Source organism: Chlorocebus sabaeus, chromosome 17 (assembly GCF_047675955.1).
Source record: "Chlorocebus sabaeus isolate Y175 chromosome 17, mChlSab1.0.hap1, whole genome shotgun sequence".
In the NCBI taxonomy this organism is placed as follows: Eukaryota; Metazoa; Chordata; class Mammalia; order Primates; family Cercopithecidae; genus Chlorocebus; species Chlorocebus sabaeus.
The window spans coordinates 7983426-8005145 of record NC_132920.1 but is presented as its reverse complement, the minus strand read 5'-3'; the positions used below and the strand labels follow the sequence as shown (position 1 = coordinate 8005145).

General features: G+C 40.9%; 1 protein-coding gene across 4 annotated transcripts in view; it reads left to right on the top strand.

Annotated features, from left to right (window-relative positions):
- Nucleotides 1–5184: 5184 nt before the first annotated feature.
- Nucleotides 5185–21720, top strand: part of BLOC1S5 (biogenesis of lysosomal organelles complex 1 subunit 5) — a 53850-nt gene continuing 37314 nt past the window's right edge. For 3 of the 4 annotated variants that reach the window (XM_007973749.3, XM_073005639.1, XM_007973748.3), the window contains exons 1-2: nucleotides 5197–5352; nucleotides 6998–7080. In XM_007973749.3, coding sequence (XP_007971940.1) covers nucleotides 5241–5352; nucleotides 6998–7080 — 195 coding nt within the window. In that variant the 5' untranslated portion in view covers nucleotides 5197–5240. Of the gene's footprint in view, nucleotides 5353–6997; nucleotides 7081–21720 lie in introns of all 4 variants that reach the window. The other variant, XM_007973747.3, reaches the window with a different exon arrangement.

The window sequence follows — 21720 nt, the reverse complement described above, 5'->3', positions numbered from 1 at the left end:
GGAGGCCAAAAGAAGGTAGGCAGGAAGGCAGGAGAATTTGAGATGCTGGCCATTTTTGCTGTTATCTCAAGGATTTCTGCTTCCATTATCATGATTCCTTTAGGAATGTTTTAATGTTTTAAACTTTTGTTTCTTTGGGGGTAATGAAAGCATTGCATCTTTTTCAGCCCAGTGAATTAATTTGATGGCTCATTTGTGCTGTCTCTTCCACTTCAAAGAGGCCAGGTCCCTAGGGCTAGCCAGTAGTATGGCTCCTGCAGATTTGGCTTGCCATTCCTGCTGGATGTCATCTGTCCTCAGAGTCTTGCAGTGGATAATTTTTGTTCTCCCCAATATCATCAGCTTGAGAAATTTGTGCCTGGCAGGCCTGTCTATCCGAGTTAAGCTTGAAATACAGTAGCCATATGACCAATTTGAAAAGGCATACGTAGCTCTAAATAATAAGGCTGCAGGCTTGCTTTGAGCAAGATGAGAAACTTCCAGCCACCTGATTACAAATTCCAAAGCTGCTTTGGTGCAGTCTATGAACGAGTCTGTTCATGTAATGTAAGTTCTCCCCATTCCCATTTTTCCTGACCTTCTGCAACACACATACCTTGTCTTAAAAACCCTTAGAAGTTTTAAACTCTCCGACTGACCTCATGAGGTTTCCAGTTCCTGACCACTTTCACCATTTGACTTGAGCCCTGTCACTTGGATAAAAGAACTCTATCATTGACTCTCATTATCAGATGCTGAGGGAACAAGTAATAGACACTGCAATAAAGCACTGGTTCTCAGACCTTAGCATGCATGGGAATCACCTGGGGCTTCTCAAAGCACAGATTTTTGGGACCCAATTTGAGTTTCTGATTCAGGAGGATTCTAATACTGCTGCTGTGATGACCATACCATGCAAACCACTGCACTACACCTGTCCAAAGCTTAGGTGACAGGCATACACAGAGCTAGCTTCATGTACACAACAACTCATGCGTTTGTCTTTTTGCACAGCTGAGTCCAGTTTAATGAAGGTGTGCCCAGGGTGGTGGAGGGAATGCATTCTGTGTTCCAGCGGGTTGGCTCTGTCACCGGAGCAGTTCCTTTCTAGTAGCTCTTGCAGTAAGCCTTGCATGTTCTCCAAATGGTGGAGCTACACCAGAAGCTTCTCTGGGGGAACTACTAGCAGCAGTTGGTACAGGAAGATTCGGTACTGGATTATAAAGTTGCTTCAGCCTAAAAGACCGCTGATGCTAATACAAAGCATGCTACCTCACAGTAAACTGGCTTTCATGCCCAGTGTGCCCTAAGCATTTCCAAAACTTTTTTTTTTTTTTTTTTTTTTGAGACAGTCTCGCTCTGTTGCTCAGGCTGCACTGCAGTGGTGCAATCTTAGCTCACTGCAACCTCTGCCTCCCAGGTTTGAGCGATTCTCCTGCCTCAGCCTCCCGAATAGATGGGATTACAGGTGTTTGCCACCACGCCCGGTGCTAATACTAAAATTTTTTTGTATTCTTAGTAGAGAGGGGTTTCACCATGTTGGTCAGGCTGGTCTTGAACTCCTGACCTCAGGTGATCCACCCACCTCAACCTCCCAAAGTGCTAGGATTACAGGTGTGAGCCACCGCACCCGGCCGCATTTCCAAAACTTTATGAGATTGCTACACAGTAATATTTAGTACCTCACCCAAAAAGATCACCTACTCTTTTTTTGTTGTTTTTGTTTTTGTTTTTGTTTTAAGACAGAGTTTCGCTCCTGTTGCCCAGGCTGGAGAGTAATGGTGCGATCTCATCTCACCGCAACCTCCACCTCCTGGGTTCAAATGATTCTCCTGCCTCAGCCTCCTGAGTAGTTAGGATTACAGGCATGTGCCACCATGCCCAGCTAATTTTGTATTTTTAGTAGAGACAAGGTTTCTCCATGTTGGTCAGGCTGGTCTCGAACTCCCTACTTCAGGTGATCCACCCGCCTCAGCCTCCCAAAGTGCTGGGATTACAGGCATGAGCCACCGCGAACAGCAAGACCACCTACTCTTTTCTCCTCCTTTGCCTTAATCAGTTTTTGCATTATTTTTTATTTTTTAACCCATTTCTAAAATAGGTTAGACAAATGAAGATAAGAAATAATGTCAATAGAAGATGTTGCAGAGGAAATCTCGTGGAGTGGATTTGATAGAAAACAAAATAAACTTAGGAGTCCTTCCATCTCCCACCCCGTGCCGATTATGGTTCCCCTTGATGGGCTTATACTAAGGAATAAATTATAATTTTATTCATTGTATACATGTAATTGCTCATTTATTTTTTAATTTTCACAAGATTCAATATGGGATTACAGCAAATAATTATCCCCAAAGTCAGAACTTTACTTCTACTAAATTGACAATATCTCCATGATTTAGATGTCTTGACTCTCAAAAAGTACAGTAATTGGAAAAATCCCTTTATAATCCGATGGTTATATTTGTATATGATATTAATTCTCCAATCTTGTATAGAGGTTATGATGTGAGTACAGCTATTCTTAAAAACATAAAGGTACTTAATGTATGATTTCATTTCTACAATATTTTTGAGGTTAAAAAATTTTTAGAAATAGAGGACAGATGATAGGTTACCAGAAGTCAGGGTGGGGACAGGGAGAAAGGTAACTGTGGTTATAAACAGGAACCTTAACGGGATCCTTATGGCATTGGAACTGGTCAGTATGTTGACTGTGATGATAGATGCATCAATCTACGCATAATAAAATTGCATAAACTTAAACATATACACACACAATGAATACAAGGAAAACTGGTGAAATCTGAATCACATTGATGGATTGTATCAATGTCAATATCCTGGTTGTAATATTAGCATTTGCAAAATGTTACCACTGGGGGAAACTAGGCAAAGTGTAAAAGGAAACTCTATTATTTCTTACAACTGCATGAGAATCTACAAAAAATACAAATTTCATTAAAAAATCCAAGAAAAGTCTCGTCAATCCAGAGACAATGAGAGATAATACAAGACCTTCAGGGAGAGGATAAGAGTCCCCAAACTCTTGAGATTTCATGGTTTAAAGCCCAAGGACACACTCATAGCAGCTGAATGTGCTGGGTGAAATGGCACTGCCAGTGTTGCTTCTCAGTCTCCTAGCTGTCTGAGCTGCAGTGTAACGATTTCTGTAAAAGCAGAGAGAGAACAGAGGCATATGCTGGACCTCACCATCCCAGAGAACAATACAACTCAATAGTGTATAATCAAATGGCTAGAACACATATTCACAGGCTACAAGCAACGGACTTGCAGAAAAGTAATTGTGTACTTATTCAGTGTTGGCACCCCTGTAGGCTCCATGAGGAAGGGAAAAGGCTGCATCAGTCTTGTTCACCACCATATCTTAGTTCCTAGCACTGTGCTGGGCACATAGCAGCTGCTCAATAAAGTATTTGTTAAATGTTTTGAATGAAAAAATGAAAAGCCCATGTGGCCTGTTAAAGTTAATATGGCTTCTCTCTTCCTTCTCTCCAAATCTCCCTTCCCCATTCTCTCTTCACCCACCACCTATACTTAAACACATACACAGAGTCCGTTTTTTCTGCCACATACAAGTCAGGCAGTCATTTAACCTCTCTGTGCCTCAGCCTCCTCATCTGTAAAATGAGGACAATAATAATAACGACTTCAAAGGCCGGCCATGAGGATTAAACGAATGCAAATTTGTAGACCACTTACAGTATAACCTGGCATGTAGCAAGTGCCATGTAAGTGTTTGTTAAACCGCAGTGCTATCCAAAGTTAGCACAGACTTCAGAGGTCAAAGCATGTTCCTCTTCAAGACTCCCCTTCAGACACCTGCCACAAGCTCTGGGGTTCCCAGGCCACCTGCATTTCTGACCAGCTGTCTCTGTCATATGCCCAGGGCCCGAGCACTGTCTGCTAGGGTGCCTCAGTTCTCACCCATGCAGCTTCTCTCTACACATGATGTTTCATTGCTATTTGCTTTACTCCCTCAGGTTTCACAGAATGACTCATAGAACTCAAGAAAGTGCTCTCCTTACTATTACAGTTTTATTATAAATGACACATATCAGGACCAGCCAAATGAAGAGATGCATAGGGCGAGATATGGGAGATTTCCCACATAGAAGCTTACGTGTCCTCAGGAACGCTTCACCCTCCTGGCACTTTGATGAATGATTACCAACCAGTAAGCTCACCTGAGCTTCCATGTCCAGAGTACTCATTGGGGTTCCATCATGTAGGCATAGTTGATTAAATCATTGGCCACATGGCTGAACTCAGTCTCCAGCCCCCATTGGCTCCCCAGAGGTGGGCCTGTTTATGTGGCTCAAAGCCTAAGCCCTCATGGTTGGCCGGCCCTTCTGGCGTGGCCAACCTCCATTCTGAAATCATCTTGGGCCCTCCATGAGTCACCTCATTAGCATAAACTCAGGTGCATTCCCAGAGGCCCGGCGTGAATAACAAAGACAATTCTATCACCTGGGATTGAGGGTACCTCCCAGGAACCAGAGTCAAAGTCCAGTCAAATTCTTTATTATACAGCATAAGTTTACTGACTTGAATAGGCAGAGGGAGCAAGAAAAGCATTCTAGGAAACAGGTGTCTAAAAAGAAAGGCAGGAATAGTCTGCCACACTCATGGCATAGTAGAGAAACAGCCCCCAACTGATTGACTTTGCTATACAGTAGTCCTTCCTTATCTGAAGTTTCACTTTCTGCGGTTTCATTACCTGCAGGACAGTACAATAAGATATTTTGAGAGAGAGAGACTACATTCACACAACTTTCATTAAATTGTTCTAATTGTTCATCTCTTACTGTGCCTAATTTATAAATTAAACTTTATCATATGTATATACAGGAAAAAACATAGTATATACATGGTTCAGTACTATATGAAGTTTCAGGAATCTACTGGGGGTCTTGGAATGTATTCTCAGCAGATATAGGTGGCAACTGCACTGGAATGCATCAGCCTTGAGCCAAATAACCAGGGCTCTGAGTTTAGCTCCAACGTTCAAGCACCTTCCTATTCCAGCAGCATCCGCCCTGATCCAGCATGGCGGCAAGAGCTTCTGCCAGTTAACACCCTGACTACACGGCAGACGCCTTTCCGGCACCGCCCGCTGAGTAGATTAAATTTCTCCGGCGCCCTGTGATGACGCAAAAAAAACCCCGAGCGCGCCTTGAAATAGGGCGGCCAGGTTTGCGCAGGCGCAGCGCGGCCGCGGGTGGGCGGAACTGGTCGGGATGAGTGGCGGAGGGACAGAGACCCCTGTGGGTTGTGAGGCCGCTCCGGGCGGTGGCAGCAAGAAGAGGGACTCTCTGGGGACTGCAGGCTCAGCGCACCTCATTATCAAGGGTACGGAGTGTCAGGGCTATAGTCCCTGGTGGTTCCTAGCACAGCCTCACTTCCCAGGCGGCGCCCTCTGACCCGGGCCGACCCCCGGCTCCCGGGCTGGCGCGCGTGCGTTTGTGCGGGTGGGGGCGTCGTGGTTGGTTCCCTTCTTTTCCCCGCTCTAAATGCGTCCCACTACAACCAACCAGCCCAACTCCTCGCGTTTCCCCGCTTTCCTCTGCCGCAGCCTGAGCCATCAGGCCCGCCCCCGTTCCTTCCGCAAGCTCAGAACCCCGGGGAGCAGAGCCTTTGGGCAGCCTCGTGACCGACGTATAGTGAAACGGTCGTTGGACTTGGGAGGCGGGGGCAGTCGCTTAATTGTTGAGTGACTTAGGGTCATTGGCTTTACCCACTCTCCTCCCCGATCTGTTCCTGGTCATGCGAGGAGTAAGTGAGATACACTTATGAAAGCGCCCTATAGCACCGTAAAGAACCATTCACGTTCAGAAATGTCCGTGTGTCCTGTGTGCTTTGAGCTGGGAGAAGGTTACAACCTAGATTCTCACAGAACCTGCATTAGGTTTGACTCCTAAAGCTCACAACACTGTTTCCTGCGGGAAAGTCTTTGACAGTTGAGTTGTAGTTCTTTGTATATACCAGATATATACGGTGCTTATATACAGTGTTTGTATTCGTATTTTTTCTACTTGCCCTACTTAAGAAGATATGTCCTAATAAAATTCATTAAAATAGAGAATTGAAATCTGCCCGTCGTATGTCTGCAAAATGAAAAATTTGGGGAACATTGCCAGTGAATGAACATGAATACAACATTTTCTTACTTTAATTTCTCAAGGAATTTTGAGATTTACATTTTAAACTACATAGTTGTAACTAAGAAGAAGAATAAATTGAGTCACCAAAAGACTTAAATTCAGACCTTCTTAATGACTTTTTCAGACTTGTGAAAAAGAGACGTACAGTGAACATTCACCATCCACCGTAATAAATAAATTACTAAAAGCCCCACTGTGTCTTGCTCTAATTGCACTCATTCCCCTCCCTCCTCTCAAGGTAGCCACTATCCAGAATTTGGTGTTTATTATTCTTGTGCATTTCTTTATAGTTTTGTGGCTTCTATCTATCTCTATCCCAAAAGGAAATATTTCGAATATTTTTAAAGGTTTATGTAAATGGCTTTAATCCTCCTGAAACTTGCTTTTTGTTATATTTATTATAAAATACGTATTATATTTTTATTTATGTTGATAAGTGTAACTCTGATGTATTTATTTTTATTTGGTGATTCATACAATTCCATTATATGAGTATGGTTAAGGTGTTTCCCGTTTTTTCTTTTGATATTACACCTATGCTGTAATAAATATGTGTAAATGGCCTTATTTGTGCAGAGTTTTCTAGGCTACATACCTAGGCATGAAAATGCTAGGTATACATGTCTTCAACTTTATTAGATACTGAAAGATTGTTCTCAAAAGCAGTTGCGTCAGTGCACACATCCACTGGCAGTGGATGAGATTTCCTCTTAGTCCATAGTCTAAACTGGATTTTAACCTTCATCTCTTGGTGGGGAAGAGAGAGGATAAAGCAAGCTAGAGATGATGCCATTTAGCATGGATTAACCCTGCATTTCATTTTATCTTGATAGATCTTGGAGAAATTCATTCAAGGCTTTTGGATCACAGACCAGTTATTCAAGGTGAAACTCGTTATTTTGTAAAAGAATTTGAAGTGAGTATTTAAACTTATTTTATAAAAGTACTTCCCTAATTGTTAGTGTATTATTATACAGAAGAGAATTTCCCCAGTTTTAAAATCTGATTTTAGTTCATGTGTTCATAAAATATATGAAGTAAAAATGATGAAGAGGTAAAAATTGTTGTTTTTAATGAGATAAATGCCATGCTAAACAGCAGGAGACATAAGTTCTGGTGCCTACTCTAGGACATTTAATATCTGTCGATCTCAGGTTTTTTAAATCTATAAAATGAGATACAGTGGAAAAAAAGGGATTTTAGAGCTTGATGGGTCTGAGTTTTCCAGACTCATTTTCTGTATTTTTTTTCCTCAATTGAGACATCACCAATCACTCAAGCAGTCAAATTAAAACTTGAGAATTATCCTTGGCTATTTCCTTTCTTATAGCTTCCACATTCAGTGACCACATCTTATAGACGTTACCTAGATGTTTACCTCATAAATGTCCATTCTTTCTGACAGGTTTGCCTGCTTTATCAACAAAGTCAGATTCAGTTGTCACCCTGCTGCCAGGGGAATCTAACATTATTTCACTTTTTAAAACCTTTGATTATATTTCTGTTGTCAGGATAAAGTCCAAGCATTGTTCTGTGACCTGGCTCCTGCTTTTCTAGCTTAACCACCTGCCACTCTACCTTACATACTATGTTTCAGTGACAGGGATGCACGAACATGCCATCTTGTTTCATATTACTGTAGCTTTGTACATGTATAATTGGTTTATTGTGCTTTTTAAGTGGTAACTTCTCAAACTACCGTTGGGTTGGTAAATGGTGTTACACAAACAATTTTGTAATTCTGTGTAAGTTTCAGTTTTTTGCAAATGAGACTGACCAATCAGGATGTGCAAACATGCCAAAAGGAGAGAACCTTTTAATAAACCCAGTTGGTACAGAGCACTCAGGTAGAGGGCCAGAGCTGTTGCATTAGATAACCATTTCTGGGTGCAAAAGATGCTGTGACTCAAAAACTGTGTAATACTTTACAGGATATGTGCATTTTAGAATATTGTCTGGTACCTAGGAATTAACTAGCTACATAACCAAGTTAATTATACACGTTAAGTAACATGTATGTTACCGTGTATAATTGGTTTAGTTAATATGTTAATTAATGTGCATAATTGGTTCATTGTTCATTAAGCAGGAAGTTCCCACAATCTGATTATACCATATCGTCATCATTAAAAAAAATTAAGTCTTTTTTATCTTTTTGATATTTATTTATTTGTCATCATTATTTATTATTCTTTTTATGAATAAGAATAATGCGGGAGACACAGAAAATTATCCAGAGACTATTCCTTTACCGTGCTGCCTAAAAATCTTGGCTGTTCTTAAAAATCCTAGGTGATCTCTGACCTCTCCTTGTCTTTCCGACTTTATTGTATACAACTCTTCACTCTTTGTGTTTCAGCCACAATTCTTCCTTTCTTTTTCATTAACACATCACTGTTGTTAAGCATCAGCAATTCCAGCTTCCTAAGATGCTGCTACTTCTCATTTTTCGCAGGACTCATTATTTTTGGTTTAGATTGCAGGTTAAATATCACCTCCAGCCCTTTAGTCCAACGCAGTCATCAGTACACTCTATCATGTCACCCTAATTTACTTCTCTATATAGCACTGTATTCATTTTCTAAGTCTATGTAATAAATTACTACAAATTTTTTTTTTTTTTTTTTTTTTTTTTTGAGACGGAGTCTTGCTCTGTCGCCCGGGCTGGAGTGCAGTGGCCGGATCTCAGCTCACTGCAAGCTCCGCCTCCCGGGTTCACGCCATTCTCCTGCCTCAGCCTCCCGAGTAGCGGGGACTACAGGCGCCCGCCACTTCGCCCGGCTAGTTTTTTTTTGTGTTTTTAGTAGAGACGGGGTTTCACCGTGTTAGCCAGGATGGTCTCGATCTCCTGACCTCGTGATCCGCCCATCTCGGCCTCCCAAAGTGCTGGGATTACAGGCTTGAGCCACCGCGCCCGGCCAATTACTACAAATTTAACAGGTCAAAACAGCTTATAGTAACAGCTGATTATATAAAGTCAAACAAAATGTGTCAAGCACTTATTTTATGTGAGGCATAATATCAGGAAGTAATGATTTACCAGTGAGTAAGACAGACATAGTCCCACCCTTCATTCTTACAGTGCTTTGAAGAATGGTCTTTATTATTGAAGAATGATCTCTGAAGGGCTGAAGAACATTTTATCAGCTAAGTTTGAGTTGCTTTTCTTGAAAAGTGCTTGATCCAGTCTTTTCACACAGTGACCAACACAAGAGCAATTGGTCTTCCCTCCCCCGTTAGTCTTCCTCAGGGTTTAGTGTAGCGTAGAACTTCAGGCTCAAATGCCTTTTCTGTCTGTTATACTCTCCTCTCAGATTAGAGGGAAAAAGCTCAACGTGTTTCAGAGGCTTTAGGTTTGAATATACATCTGCATTATTTGTACTTCTTTTCTATCTTGGCCGAAACAATGATATCAGATAATTAATTAATGTAGTCTTTGCCCAAAGTGGCATGGTTAGATAGAGAAGAGTGGCGAAGCAGAGCTGCTGGTACCTCCTGGAAGTTTCGTCTTTTCTGTGCCATTTGAATATTGTTTACTTTAAGAAAAACTGGCTAGCACTTAAAGCTAAAGTTGTTCATATGTTTAAAAAACTTAAGGTATATGGCAACAATTAGCTTTTTCTTTATAAAATTTTATTTGTAAAAGAAGGGAGTAAGTGCCACATGGTGGCAGCATTACTTAAATTATGGAAGTACTGTTAGGCTATTTTAAGCTCTTTTTTTGTTTTCATTAGTATTTAAGGACAGTTGACTGTCTTTCTCCTAACTTTGTACAAACTCTTTTCCCCTTGATCCCAATGGGCATTATGGACAGAGATTCATAAGGATCTCACCTTTCAGGTGAAATCCTTCCAGTGAGTATTCATGTCATAGTATCAGTGGGTAAAGGCATTGTCCTCTGTGCCACTGTCTTTCTAGCCTTGGAGGAACTGTTATGGCTTTTCTCATGTAGAAAAGAGCAGAGACTTATGGTAGTCAATAAGTATTTAGACATGCTTAGAGAGTATATAATCCCGTATAAGTTCCTTGTTTAGTTTTTAGCAAACTTTATTCATGCAATGCTTTATGGAATAGTTACTGAATACCTATGTATATTAGTACAGAATATGTTTAGTTGATAGTGACAGATATCTGAAAAATAGTGGATTTAACAAGTGCTTAATTTTCTATCACAATATGCAGAGTTTAGAGTTAGCATAGGGCTGGAGTGGTGGCCCTATGATGTCAGCTTTTTCTTCCAGTTTTACCTTCTATCCCCCTGGGATGTTGCCTTTGTCCTTATGCTTACAAGTTGGCTTTTTGTTTTGTTTTGTTTTAAGACAGGGTCACACTCTGTAACCCAGCCTGGAGTGCAGTGGCAGTATCATGGCTTACTGCAGCCTCAACCTCCTGGGTTCAAGCAGTCTTCTTACTTCAGCCTCCCAAGTAGCTGGGACCACAGTAACCTATCCTCTGAATGGAGCTGCATAGCTCACCTCTCTGTTCTCAGTTGTGTTTGTCTTTGAACTGAGAGACCATTTTCTTGTACACGTAAATTAGTCTGCCATAAGGAATGAAATAGTTTACCCTGCTCTCTCATGATTCTTCCAGATTACAACGCCATGGCCGGCCTTTTTTTTGTTTGTTTAATTTTCGTAGAGACAGGGTCTCATTGTGTTGCCCATGCTGGACTTGGACTCCTGGGCTCAATTGATCCTCCTACCCCAGTCTCCAAAAGTACTGGGATTATAAGCATGAGCCACCATGCTCAGCCTACGAGGTGGCTTTTGGACCTCCACCCATTACATGTGCATTTCATGTAGCAGAAAGGAAGGCAGGTAGGAGATAGCTAGCAGTCTCTGTTATAGGCATGTTGCCACTCCAAATGAAATTTAGGTGTTGGTAATGAGAGAGAAGAGAATGGAGGCAGAGACACCTGTCATACCAGACATGTAAAAAATAAATAGGAAACAATTCCTACCTCCGTGAAGTTTACCATCTAGGGAGAAGAAAGGCATGTAAACAAAGAATCGTCATGGTGTAATTATTATAATAAAATCAGCACAAAAGACTTGAGAGCTCAGAAGAGGAAACAGCTCGAGAAACAACTTCTAAGAGAGCTCAGGGAAATTTTCATAGAGCAGGTGCTGTTTGGACTGAAAGAAAAATAGGGGTTAGGAAAAGTAAAGGAAATGTTGGTTAAAATTAGAGGCCAAAAGAAAAGTATTTAACAGTACAGTAAGTACAGGAGTTGAGAGGGATTGTTTTAATTAATTCCAATGTGGGTTAAATTGATCAAGAGAAAATTCCTCCAAAGGCAGCACAAGAATTTCACTTGACCTCCTGATTTCTTGTTTTTAGTTAGATTACTAGAGACACTGTCAGGTTAAAACATCATTTTATCAGAGTGTCTGTTCCATATAACGCGTGATAAGTATATGTATACACTGTATGGTTTAAAATCTTGTGACTGAAAGAAAAATTTAAATTATATCAGTCTCATTTTCTCTCTAATGCTGTCAGATTACATCAGAAACCAAGCTTTATGAGTGCTGAGCTTTGCTCTGAGAATTTTCACGCCAGAAACAATATATATATATATAAATAAACAAATGTTAGTTTGTATTCTTCCTTGTGTGATAAGTGTGATAGTACCCCTCAGTTAAAAATATCAGCATAAAAACAAACGCATACCAGATGGTGAGTTTAAGGGAAGAGACTTTCTAATGTCTTTTTTGTGTAATAGTGTCATAGGTTTTTTTTTTTTTTTTTGAGATGGAGTTTCATTCATGTTGCCCGGGCTGGAGTACAATGGTGCGATTTCAACTCACTGTAACCTCTGCCTCCCGGATTCAAGTGATTCTCCTGCCTTAGCCTCCCAAGTAGCTGGAATTACAGGCATATGCCACCACGTCCAGCTAATTTTGTATATTTTTTAGTAGAGAACATGGTTTCACCATGTTGACCAGGCTGGTCTTGAACTCCTGACCTCAGGTGATCCAGCTGCCTTGGCCTCCCAAAGTATTGGGATTACAGGCGTCAGCCACCACGCCAGGCCTTTTTTTGTCTTTTAAATTAGTTATTAATGGGCTGTTAGAGAGGTATGGCTACTAATTCACTTACTGTGTGTAGGTACCAGTTTGCCTGCTACAATAAATAACCCTTTAAATAAGTGGTTCTCTTAGTAGGTCACGGACTCCTTTAAGAATTTTTTTCCCCAGAAAAATGCATAGAGAACATATGTCTTCAATTTGACTACAATTTCAGGAGCACCCTGGAACCCCAAAGCCCATTTATAGGCCCCAGAGTAATAATCTGTCCTGTGAATGGAACTGCATGACTCCCTTCTCTGTTCTTAGTTTTGTTTGTCTTTGAATTGAGAGATCATTTCCTTGTACATGTAAATTAGTCTGCCATAAGCAATGAAGTAGTTTCCCCTACTCTTGATTTTTCCGTATTACAGTGCCATCTGGAGAAGGTGGCAGTGGTGGTGGCATAGTTTTATGTTTTTTTTTTTTTTTTCCTCCTTGAATATGTCTAAAAACAGCAATTAGCATAGCAAAACCAATCTACATCTGTAATAAAACCAGGCGACAGGGTACCCGTGATACCAGTGGCCAAGTCACCAACAACTAAAAGGCTTCTGTGGTGTGAGAACTGCCAGAGGGAGTGGAAAGAAGGCAGAGGGACTTGTGAGAGCGTTGAGTGCTAGACAATCTCAAAATTCCCACCAGATAGATTTGGGAAGCCTGATGGGTGTTTTCGTCTGTCATGTGATGCTAGAACAGAATACCTGAAACTGAGTAATTTATAATGAGGAGAAACGTGTTTTGCTCACAGTTCTGGAGGCTGGGAAGTTATCAAAGGGGCTTCATCTGGTGAGTGCCTTCTGACTGTATCATCCTATGGTGGGAGGCAGAAGGTAAGAAAAGTTAAGAGAGAAAGAAAAGGGGTCTGAACTTTGTCTACTTATAAAGGAACCCATTCTTTTGATAATGACCTTAACCCTGCCCTCATGAACTAATCACCCCTCATTAGGCCCAGACCCCACCTCCCAACACTGTGGCATTGGGTGTTATATTTCCAGCACATAGTTTTGGGGGATACATTCAAACTGTAGCAGTGGGCCATTTGGAGAACAGTAGCAGAAACTGGGAGGGGACTTCACAGGCTCCAACTTAGGAGGAGGTGCTAGCGGGCTGTTGGAAAGCCTAACGGTGCTGAAGCAGTCAGGGGCTTTGGAACTCCCAAACCAAAACACCCTTTCCCAATAATGTTTTACACTGTAGAAAAGCTGTAGGAAACTGAATACTTTGTGAAACAAAAAAGGGAGTTCTACAACTCTGAAGTTAAAAAGGCTGTTGTGACCACCCTTCCCTTCTAAAAATAGTGGAAAACTAATTTCACTTACAGTTGAGCAAGAGTCAAATCCCACACAATTTATTAGAGGATAAAAAACAGAATAATATTCCTCAAGGAAATAAGAAAGATTTGACCACACAAAAAATAAAACTATAACCTAGTATTTTATTTTATATACTTTTTGAGACAGTCTTACTCGTCTCCCAGGCTGGAATGCAGTGGTGTGATCTCGGCTCACTACAATCTCCACCTTCTGGGTTCCAGTGATTCTCCTGCTTCAGCCTCCCGAGTAGCTGGGATTACAGGCACCTGCCACCACACCTGGCTGATTTTTGTATTTTTTAATAGAGACAGGGTTTTACCATGTTGGCCAGGCTGATCTCAAACTCATGACCTCAGGTGATCCACCCGTCTCGGCTTCCCAAAGTGCTGGGATTACAAGCGTGAGCCACCCAGCCAAACCTAGTATTTTAAGATGAGCTCTGGGAGCATAAGAAAATTGTAGAAGCAAGGAAAGAACAATATACCTCATAAAAGGAAAAACTCAGAAATGGTCAGGTAAAATAATTAGCAAAAATAAAAGGTAAGGTGAAAGAATTCAGGAAAAAGAAATTTAAAAACATGTCAGAAATGAAAACTAAACTAAAAGGAACACGAGTGAATAAACAACTGAAGAGTCCTTAAGTGAAGTTGAAAATTGAAATGAAAAATTGAAATATGTGTGATAATGAACCACTAGAAAAGAAGACCAAAGCAATATAATAGAGCAAATATAAAATATAAATATAAAAACTAGGAGTCAATAAAACTTTCTTGAAGTACAATACTACTAAAATTATATTGAAGGACACACTATATTCAGGGAAAATTAACCCAGAACAGACAACACTAAGATAGTTAACAATAAATCTATTAGACTTTATAGAAAAAAGTCCTTTGGTCATCCAGACAAAATGGCTAAGTCCTTTATAAGGGCAAGAAAATGCAGTTGTTAACAGATGTATCTGTCTCATGCCAGAAGACAACGGAATAACAGCCAGGGGTTTTATATCCAGCCAAACTGACCCCCAGGTACAGGAACCACACATTATTAGGTCACGCAAGGACTCTGGGATGATTGTTCCAATGAGCCTTTCCTAAGGAATCTGTTATACAACAGAATGAACTTCAGCTAACCAAAATGATTAGAGAGACTTCTACCTAACAACAGTGGGTAAGCGTTCAATATATATTTACTTTCAGAATTAAGACTAAACCATAGTTAAAGGCAGACAGTGTAATATCCAGTGGCTCTGTGTTCTGACAGTGAAGATGTAGTGTAACTATCAGAAAACAGAAGGAAATAGTGAGCGTCTATGAAAAGTAGGGTTTCCTTACCGATTGCCTTGTAAATATTAACTGGAAGTAAGAGGATGCTGTTTCAAATTGGATCCCGAAAAGGAGGGAAAAACTGGGAAAAGAGAAGATTAACATCTAATATTAATATTGCTAATAAGTAGGGAACCAATAAACAGTCACCAAAAAAGTGAAGGTGTTATATACAAAGTTATATAAAGTATAGGTTGGGTGTCCCCAATCAAAAATTCCAAAATCCAAAATGTTCCAGTAAGCATTTTCTTTGAGCATCATGTTAGCATTCAAAAAGTTTTGGATTTTGGAGCATTTCAGATTTTGGATTTTCGAGTTAGGGATCCTTGATCTGTGTTAGTATAAACATAACCATGAGAACAAGAACACCAACTTTTCTAAATAACGAAAAGATGCACCGAAAAGAAAAAACAAAGATCACATAGAGAAAGATTTTATATATATGTTATGTATGTGTGTATGAATTTGACTCATGAAATAAGAAAAGTCTGTATCACGTTTCTGTTTAAGAAAGGTAATTTAAAAGTATTTACAATATTAGTGGGGGGTGTATATTTCAGAAATATTGTGGGTTTGGTTACAGGCCTCTGCAATGAAGTGAATATTTTAATAAAGCAAGTTAAACAAATTACTTGGGTAATCAATTAATAGAAAACTATGTTTATACTGTAGTCTTTTAAGTTTACAGTACCATTATGTCTAAAAAACAATGTACATACCTTAATTTAAAAATACTTCCTTGTTAAGGCTGCTAATAATCTGAGCTTTCAGCAAGACATAATCTTTTTGCTACTGGAGAATCTTGTTTTGACGTTAATGGCTGCTGACTGATCAGGGTGGTGGTTGCTGAAGGTTGGGGTGACTGTGGCAATTTCTTAAAATAAAACAACAGTCAAGTTCCCACATCAATTGGCTCTTCCTTCTACAAAGATTTCTCTGTAGCATAAAATGCTGCTTGGTAGTGTTTTACCCACAGTCGAAGTTTTTTCCAAATTTCAGTCTTCTCAAACCCTGCTGCTGCTTTATTAACTAAGTCTATATAATACTCTAAAACTTTTGTTGTCATCTCAATAGCATTCACAGCGTTTTCAACACGTCTTTCTAAGTGTAATTGTTTCTAGCTTTTGATTAAAGTGAGAGTTGTGCGACTCTTCTTTACTTGAACATGTAGAGGCCATTGTAGGGTTATTAATTGGCCTGATGTCACCAGGAGTAGATTTCATCTCAAGAAACTGCATTCTTTGCTTATCCATAAGAAGCATCTCCTCATCTGTTCAAGTTTTATTATGAGATGCAGCAATTCAGTCACATCTTCAGGCTCCACTTCTTTTTTTTTTTTTTTTTTTTGAGATGGAGTCTCGCTGTGTTGCCCAGGCTGGAGTGCAGTGGCGCAATCTCGGCTTACTGCAAGCTCCGCCTCCTGGGCTCACACCATTGCCCTGCCTCAGCCTACTGAGTACCTGGGACTACAGGCGCCTGCCACCACGCCCGGTTTGTAGTTTTTTAGTAGAGACGGGGTTTCACCGTGTTAGCCAGGGTGATCTCGATCTCCTGACCTCGTGATCTGCCAGCCTCAGCCTCCCAAAGGGCTGGGATTACAGGCGTGATCCACCGCGCCCAGCCTTTAGGCTCCACTTCTTATTCTGGTTGTTTTGCTTTTTCCACCCCATCTGTAACAGCTTCCTCAGCTGAAGCCTAGAACTCCTCAAAATCACCCATGATGGTTGGAATCAACTTCTTCCAAACTCCTGTTAATGTTGATACTTCGACCTCTTCCCATGAATCATTAATGTTCTTAATGGCATCTAGAATGGTGACTCCTTTCCAGAAGATCTTCAATTTACTTTGCCTAGATCCATCAGTGAAATCACTGTCTCTGGCAGCTATTAAGAAATTTATTTCTTAAGTAATAAGTCTTGAAAGGCAAGGTGATTTCTTAATCCACGGGCTGTAGAATGGATGTTGTATCAGCAGACATGAAAACAACGCTCATCTTCTTGTGTATCTCCGTCCGACCTCCAGGGTAACCAGGCGTATTGTCATTGAGCAGTACTATTTTGAGAGGAATCTTTTTCTCTGAGCAGTAGGTTTCAATAGTGGGCTTCAGTAAACCATACTGTAAACAGATGTGCTGTCATCCAGGCTTTGTTCTTCCTTTTATAAAGCACAGGCAGAGTAGATTTAGCATAATTCTTTAGGACCTTAGGATTTTTGGAATGGTACATGAGCACTGGCTTCAACTTCAAGTCACCAGCTGCATTAACCCCTAACAAGAGAGTTAGCTTGTCCTTTGAAGCTCTGAAGCCAGGCATTGACTTCTCTCCAGCTATGAAAGTCCTAGATGGCGTTTTCTGCTAGTAGCAGGCCGTTTCATATACATTGAAAGTCTGTTGTTTAGTGCAGCCACCTTCACCAATGATCGTAGCTAGATCCTGCAGTCTACATTAGCACTTGCTGCTTCACCTTGCACTTGTATGTTATGGAGATGGTGTCTTTCCTCAAATCTCATGAACCAGCCTCTGCTGGCTTGGTTTCAAACCTTCCTTCTGCAGCTTCCTTACCTCTCTCAACCTTCAGAGAATTGAACAGAGTTAGGGCCTTCCTCTGGATTAGGCTTTGGCTTAAGAGAATGTTGTGGCTGGTTTCATCTTCTATCCAGACCACTCAGACTTTCTCCCTATTAGCAATAAGGCTGTTTCACTTTCTTATTTGTGTGTTCACTGGAATAACTTTTTTTTTTTTGAGATGGAGTCTCACTCTGTCACCAGGCTGGAGTTCAGTGGTGCAGTCTCAGCTCACTGCAACCTCCACCTCCCGGGTTCAAGCGATTCCCTTGCCTCAGCCTCCTGAGTAGCTGGGACTACAGGAGTGCGCTACCACGCTCAGGTGATTTTTGTATTTTTAGTAGAGATGGGTTTCACCATGTTGGCCAAGACGGTCTCGATCTCTTGACCTCATGATCTGCCTATCTTGGCCTCCCAGTGGAATAACATTTTAAATTTCCTTCAATAATCTTTCTTTTCCCCTGGGCACAGTTGCTCACGCCTGTAATCCCAGCACTTCGGGAAGCCGGGGCAGGCGGATCCCCTGAAGTCAGGAGTTCAAGACCAGCCTGGCCAACATGGCGAAACCCCGTCTCTACTAAAAATACAAAAAAATTAGCCAGGCATGGTGGTGCTTGCCTGTAGTCCCAGCTACTTGGGAGGCTGAGGTGGGAAAATCACTTGAACCTGGGCAGCAGAGGTTGCAGTGAGCCGAGATCATGCCATTACACTCCAGCCTGTGTGACAGAGAGAGACTCTGTCTCAAAAAAAAAAAAATGTTTCTTTTCCCTTCTCATCTTGGCTAAATATCTGGTGCGAAAGGCCTCACGTTCATCCTGCTTTGGCTTTCAACATGCCTTCTTCACTAAGTGTAATCATTTCTAGCTTTGGATTAAAGTCAGAGATGTATGACTCTTTATTTATTTGAACACTTAGAGGCCATTGTGGAATTATTAATTAGCCTAATTTCAGTGTGTCATGGGGAGTACGGAGGCCCAAGGAGAGGGAAAGAGATGGGGGAATGGCCGGTCAGTGGAGCAGTGAGAACAGACCCAGCATTTATAGATTAAGTTCGTGGTCTTATATGATTGTGGTTTGTGCACCCCAAAACTATGACAACAGTAACATCAAAGATCACTGATCACAGATCTCCCTAACAGGTGTAATAGTAATGAAAACTTGTGAAATTTTATGAGAATTACCCAAATGTGACTCAGGGACACAAAGTGAGCTCGTGCTGATGGAAATATGGCACCAATAGGCTTGCTTGAAACAGGATTGCCACAAACCTTCAATTTTTAAAAAACATAGTATCTGCAAAGCATAGTAAAGTGAGGTATGCTTGTGTACACTTAGAAGTATATACATTGGCCGGACACAGTGGCTCACACCTGTAATCCCAGCACTTTGGGAGGCTGAGGTGGATGGATCGCTTGAGCTCAGGGGTTTGAGACCAGCCCTGGGCAACATGATGAAACCCCGTCTCTACAGAAAATACAAGAATTGGCCAGGCATAGTCGCTTGTACCTGTTCTTTCAGCTACTTGGGTTCTGAGGCGGGAGGATCGTTTGAGCCCAGGAAATGGAGGTTGCAATGAGCCAGGATCACACCACTTTACTCCAGCCTGGGCAACAGAGTGAAACCCTATCTCAAAAAAAAAAAAACCAAAACAAAACAACAAAAAAAGTATATACGTAATTATATACACATTGACACGTATGCATTTATATATGCATGTATATACTTAAAACAGTGGTTGAATAAGTTGATAATTACCTAAAGGGAAAGCTGTGGAGGAGATAGGGTGTAAAGGATAGGAGGATAGTAGAAGCTAGACTTCTGTGAATGTATTTTGTTTTACAGATGTAGTTTTGGAGCCATATAAATATTTTACATAATTTAAGGTAAACTTTAAATTTAAAGAGCAATTCCTAAAAGTCAAGTAAAATTTAAAGAAACAAGTCTGTGTTTTTGGATGGCGACATTGCTACTTAAAGAGAAATTGTTCCACATTGTTTCTTTCTTTTCTTTCTTGCTTTTTTTTTTTTTTTTTTTTGAGACAAAACCTTGCTCGTCCCCCAGGCTGGAGTGCAATGTCACGATCTCAGCTCACTGCAACCTCCGCCTCCCGGGTTCAAGAGATTCTCCTGCCTCAGCCTCCCAAGTAGCTGGGATTACAGGCGCCTGCCACCATGCCCGGCTAATTTTTGTATTTTCAGTAGAGATGGGGTTTCACCATGTTGGCCAGGCTGGTCTCGAACTCCCGACCTCAGGTGATCCGCCTGCCTCGGCCTCCCAAAGTGCTGGAATTACAGGCATGAGCCACTGCGCCCGGCCTCTTTCCTTTCTTTCTTAATTTCCTTTCTTTTCTTTCTTTTGAGGTGGAGTCTCGTTCGCCCAGGCTGGAGTGAAGTGTGTGGTCTCGGCTCACTGCATCTTCTACCACCCTGGGTTTAAGCGATTCTCCTGTCTTAGCCTCCTGAGTAGCTGGTATTACAGGTGTGCACCACCATGCCCAGCTAATTTTTGTATTTTTAGTAGAGATGGAGTGTCACCATGTTGGCCAGGCTGGTCTTGAACTCCTGACCTCAGGTGATCCACCCACCTTGGCCTCCCAAAGTGCTGGGATTACAGGCGTGAGCCACTGTGCCCAGCCAACTCTTCCATGTAATTTCAAGGCACAATGATTTGACTTTACATCCTAGTGAAATATATCTTCAAAACAAAAAATTTAAAAAAAAATCTTAAATTTCTTTTTTTAGTAATCATTTTGTTGATGCTAGTATTGGTATTACGACTTGATTGAATCAGTGATAAAACAAATAATTATGTTGGTGTTTTGATAACTGGGAAGAGATAAGACAGAAGAGGGTAATTAGAAATTCTATGGTCTTAAATTTGAGTTTGACTATCAATATAAACTCAAGATATATCTATTCTTTTAAAAAATGCATATTTCCTAGCCTTGTCCACTGAAAAGTTAGAAATAGTGACCAACCCAATAGCAGTGAGCGGCCTTAGTTTTCAGTCTCCAAATTCCTTTTCTCCATCCCAGTGGGAGTTAGACACCTGCTCATTCCAAGTCCAGAGCAGGAGATGGAGAGGATGAACCTGGAGCATCAGATCATGCCAGAAAGCAAATGACCTACTACAAAATACTAGAGTTTTGTCTGAAGCATTCCAGAGCCAGCTTGAATAGGCTCCCACTGGACAAAGCTAGGATAATCTGAGTACCAATTATCTGGTGCAAAAGGCCTTGTGTTCATCCTGTGAGAAATATTGCAATGGATTGAAAAACTTCAAATATCTTTAAATCTGTGAGTCATAGGGATATGTACAAACAAACAAAAAACCTTTCTAATCACCTTTAGTGAATACTAGGGAGCGAACTCATTATTTTTGAAACTGGTAAATAAGGGAGAAAGAATCAAGTGTTCTGTTTTGCCTTTTGTATGTGAACATTCCTCGGAGTAACCAAGTTGTTGATAGGGGCAGTTTCTCTTCTCTTCATAGAGTATTTCTGCTAGTAAACAAAGACAGAATGCTAGCAAGATGCTGTTGAGAGTATACAACTCATGTCTGAAAAATTCTTGCAAACAAAAAATAGAACCCTGAATTTGATCAGGGCTTTAGTTCTAACGACTAATTTACAGGAAAGAGAACAGACAAAGGAGTATGTTAAATTACACCATGGGGATTCATTCAGCAAACAACAGACTGTGGGAAACTGTGCAGAACAAATGACTCACTTTTTTCCAACAAATTGCAAAGGAAAAAAGTGAAAGGGGAAATCTATTGGTTAAAACGGCCTTAAGAAACATATTAATCAATTACACTACATAAAACTTGTTTAGGTTGTGGTTCAAACAAACTGGGGGATAAAAAACATAGGACATGTGAGGGAATGTGAACATTACTTTGATATTTCATGATACTAAAAAATTGTTGGCCAGACGTGGTCAACAAATGTCTTTTATAGAGAGATGGGTACAACCCTGTCTCTATAAAAAATACAAAAATTAGCCAAGTGTCATAATGTGCGCCTGTAGTCCCAGTTACTTGGAAGGCTGAGGTAGGAGGATCACTTGAGCCAGGGAGGCAGAGATTGCAGTGAGCCAAGATTGTGCCACTGCGCTCCAGCCTGGAAAACAGAGCCAGACTTTGTCTCAAAAAAAAAAAAAAAAAATTACTGTTAACTGTGTGTGTGTGTGTGTGTGTGTGTGACAGAGGGAGAACTGGTCTTATTGTTTGTTTAAGGCAAGTCTTGTGTTTTAAAGATACTAATATATGTTGAGACTGAGCAT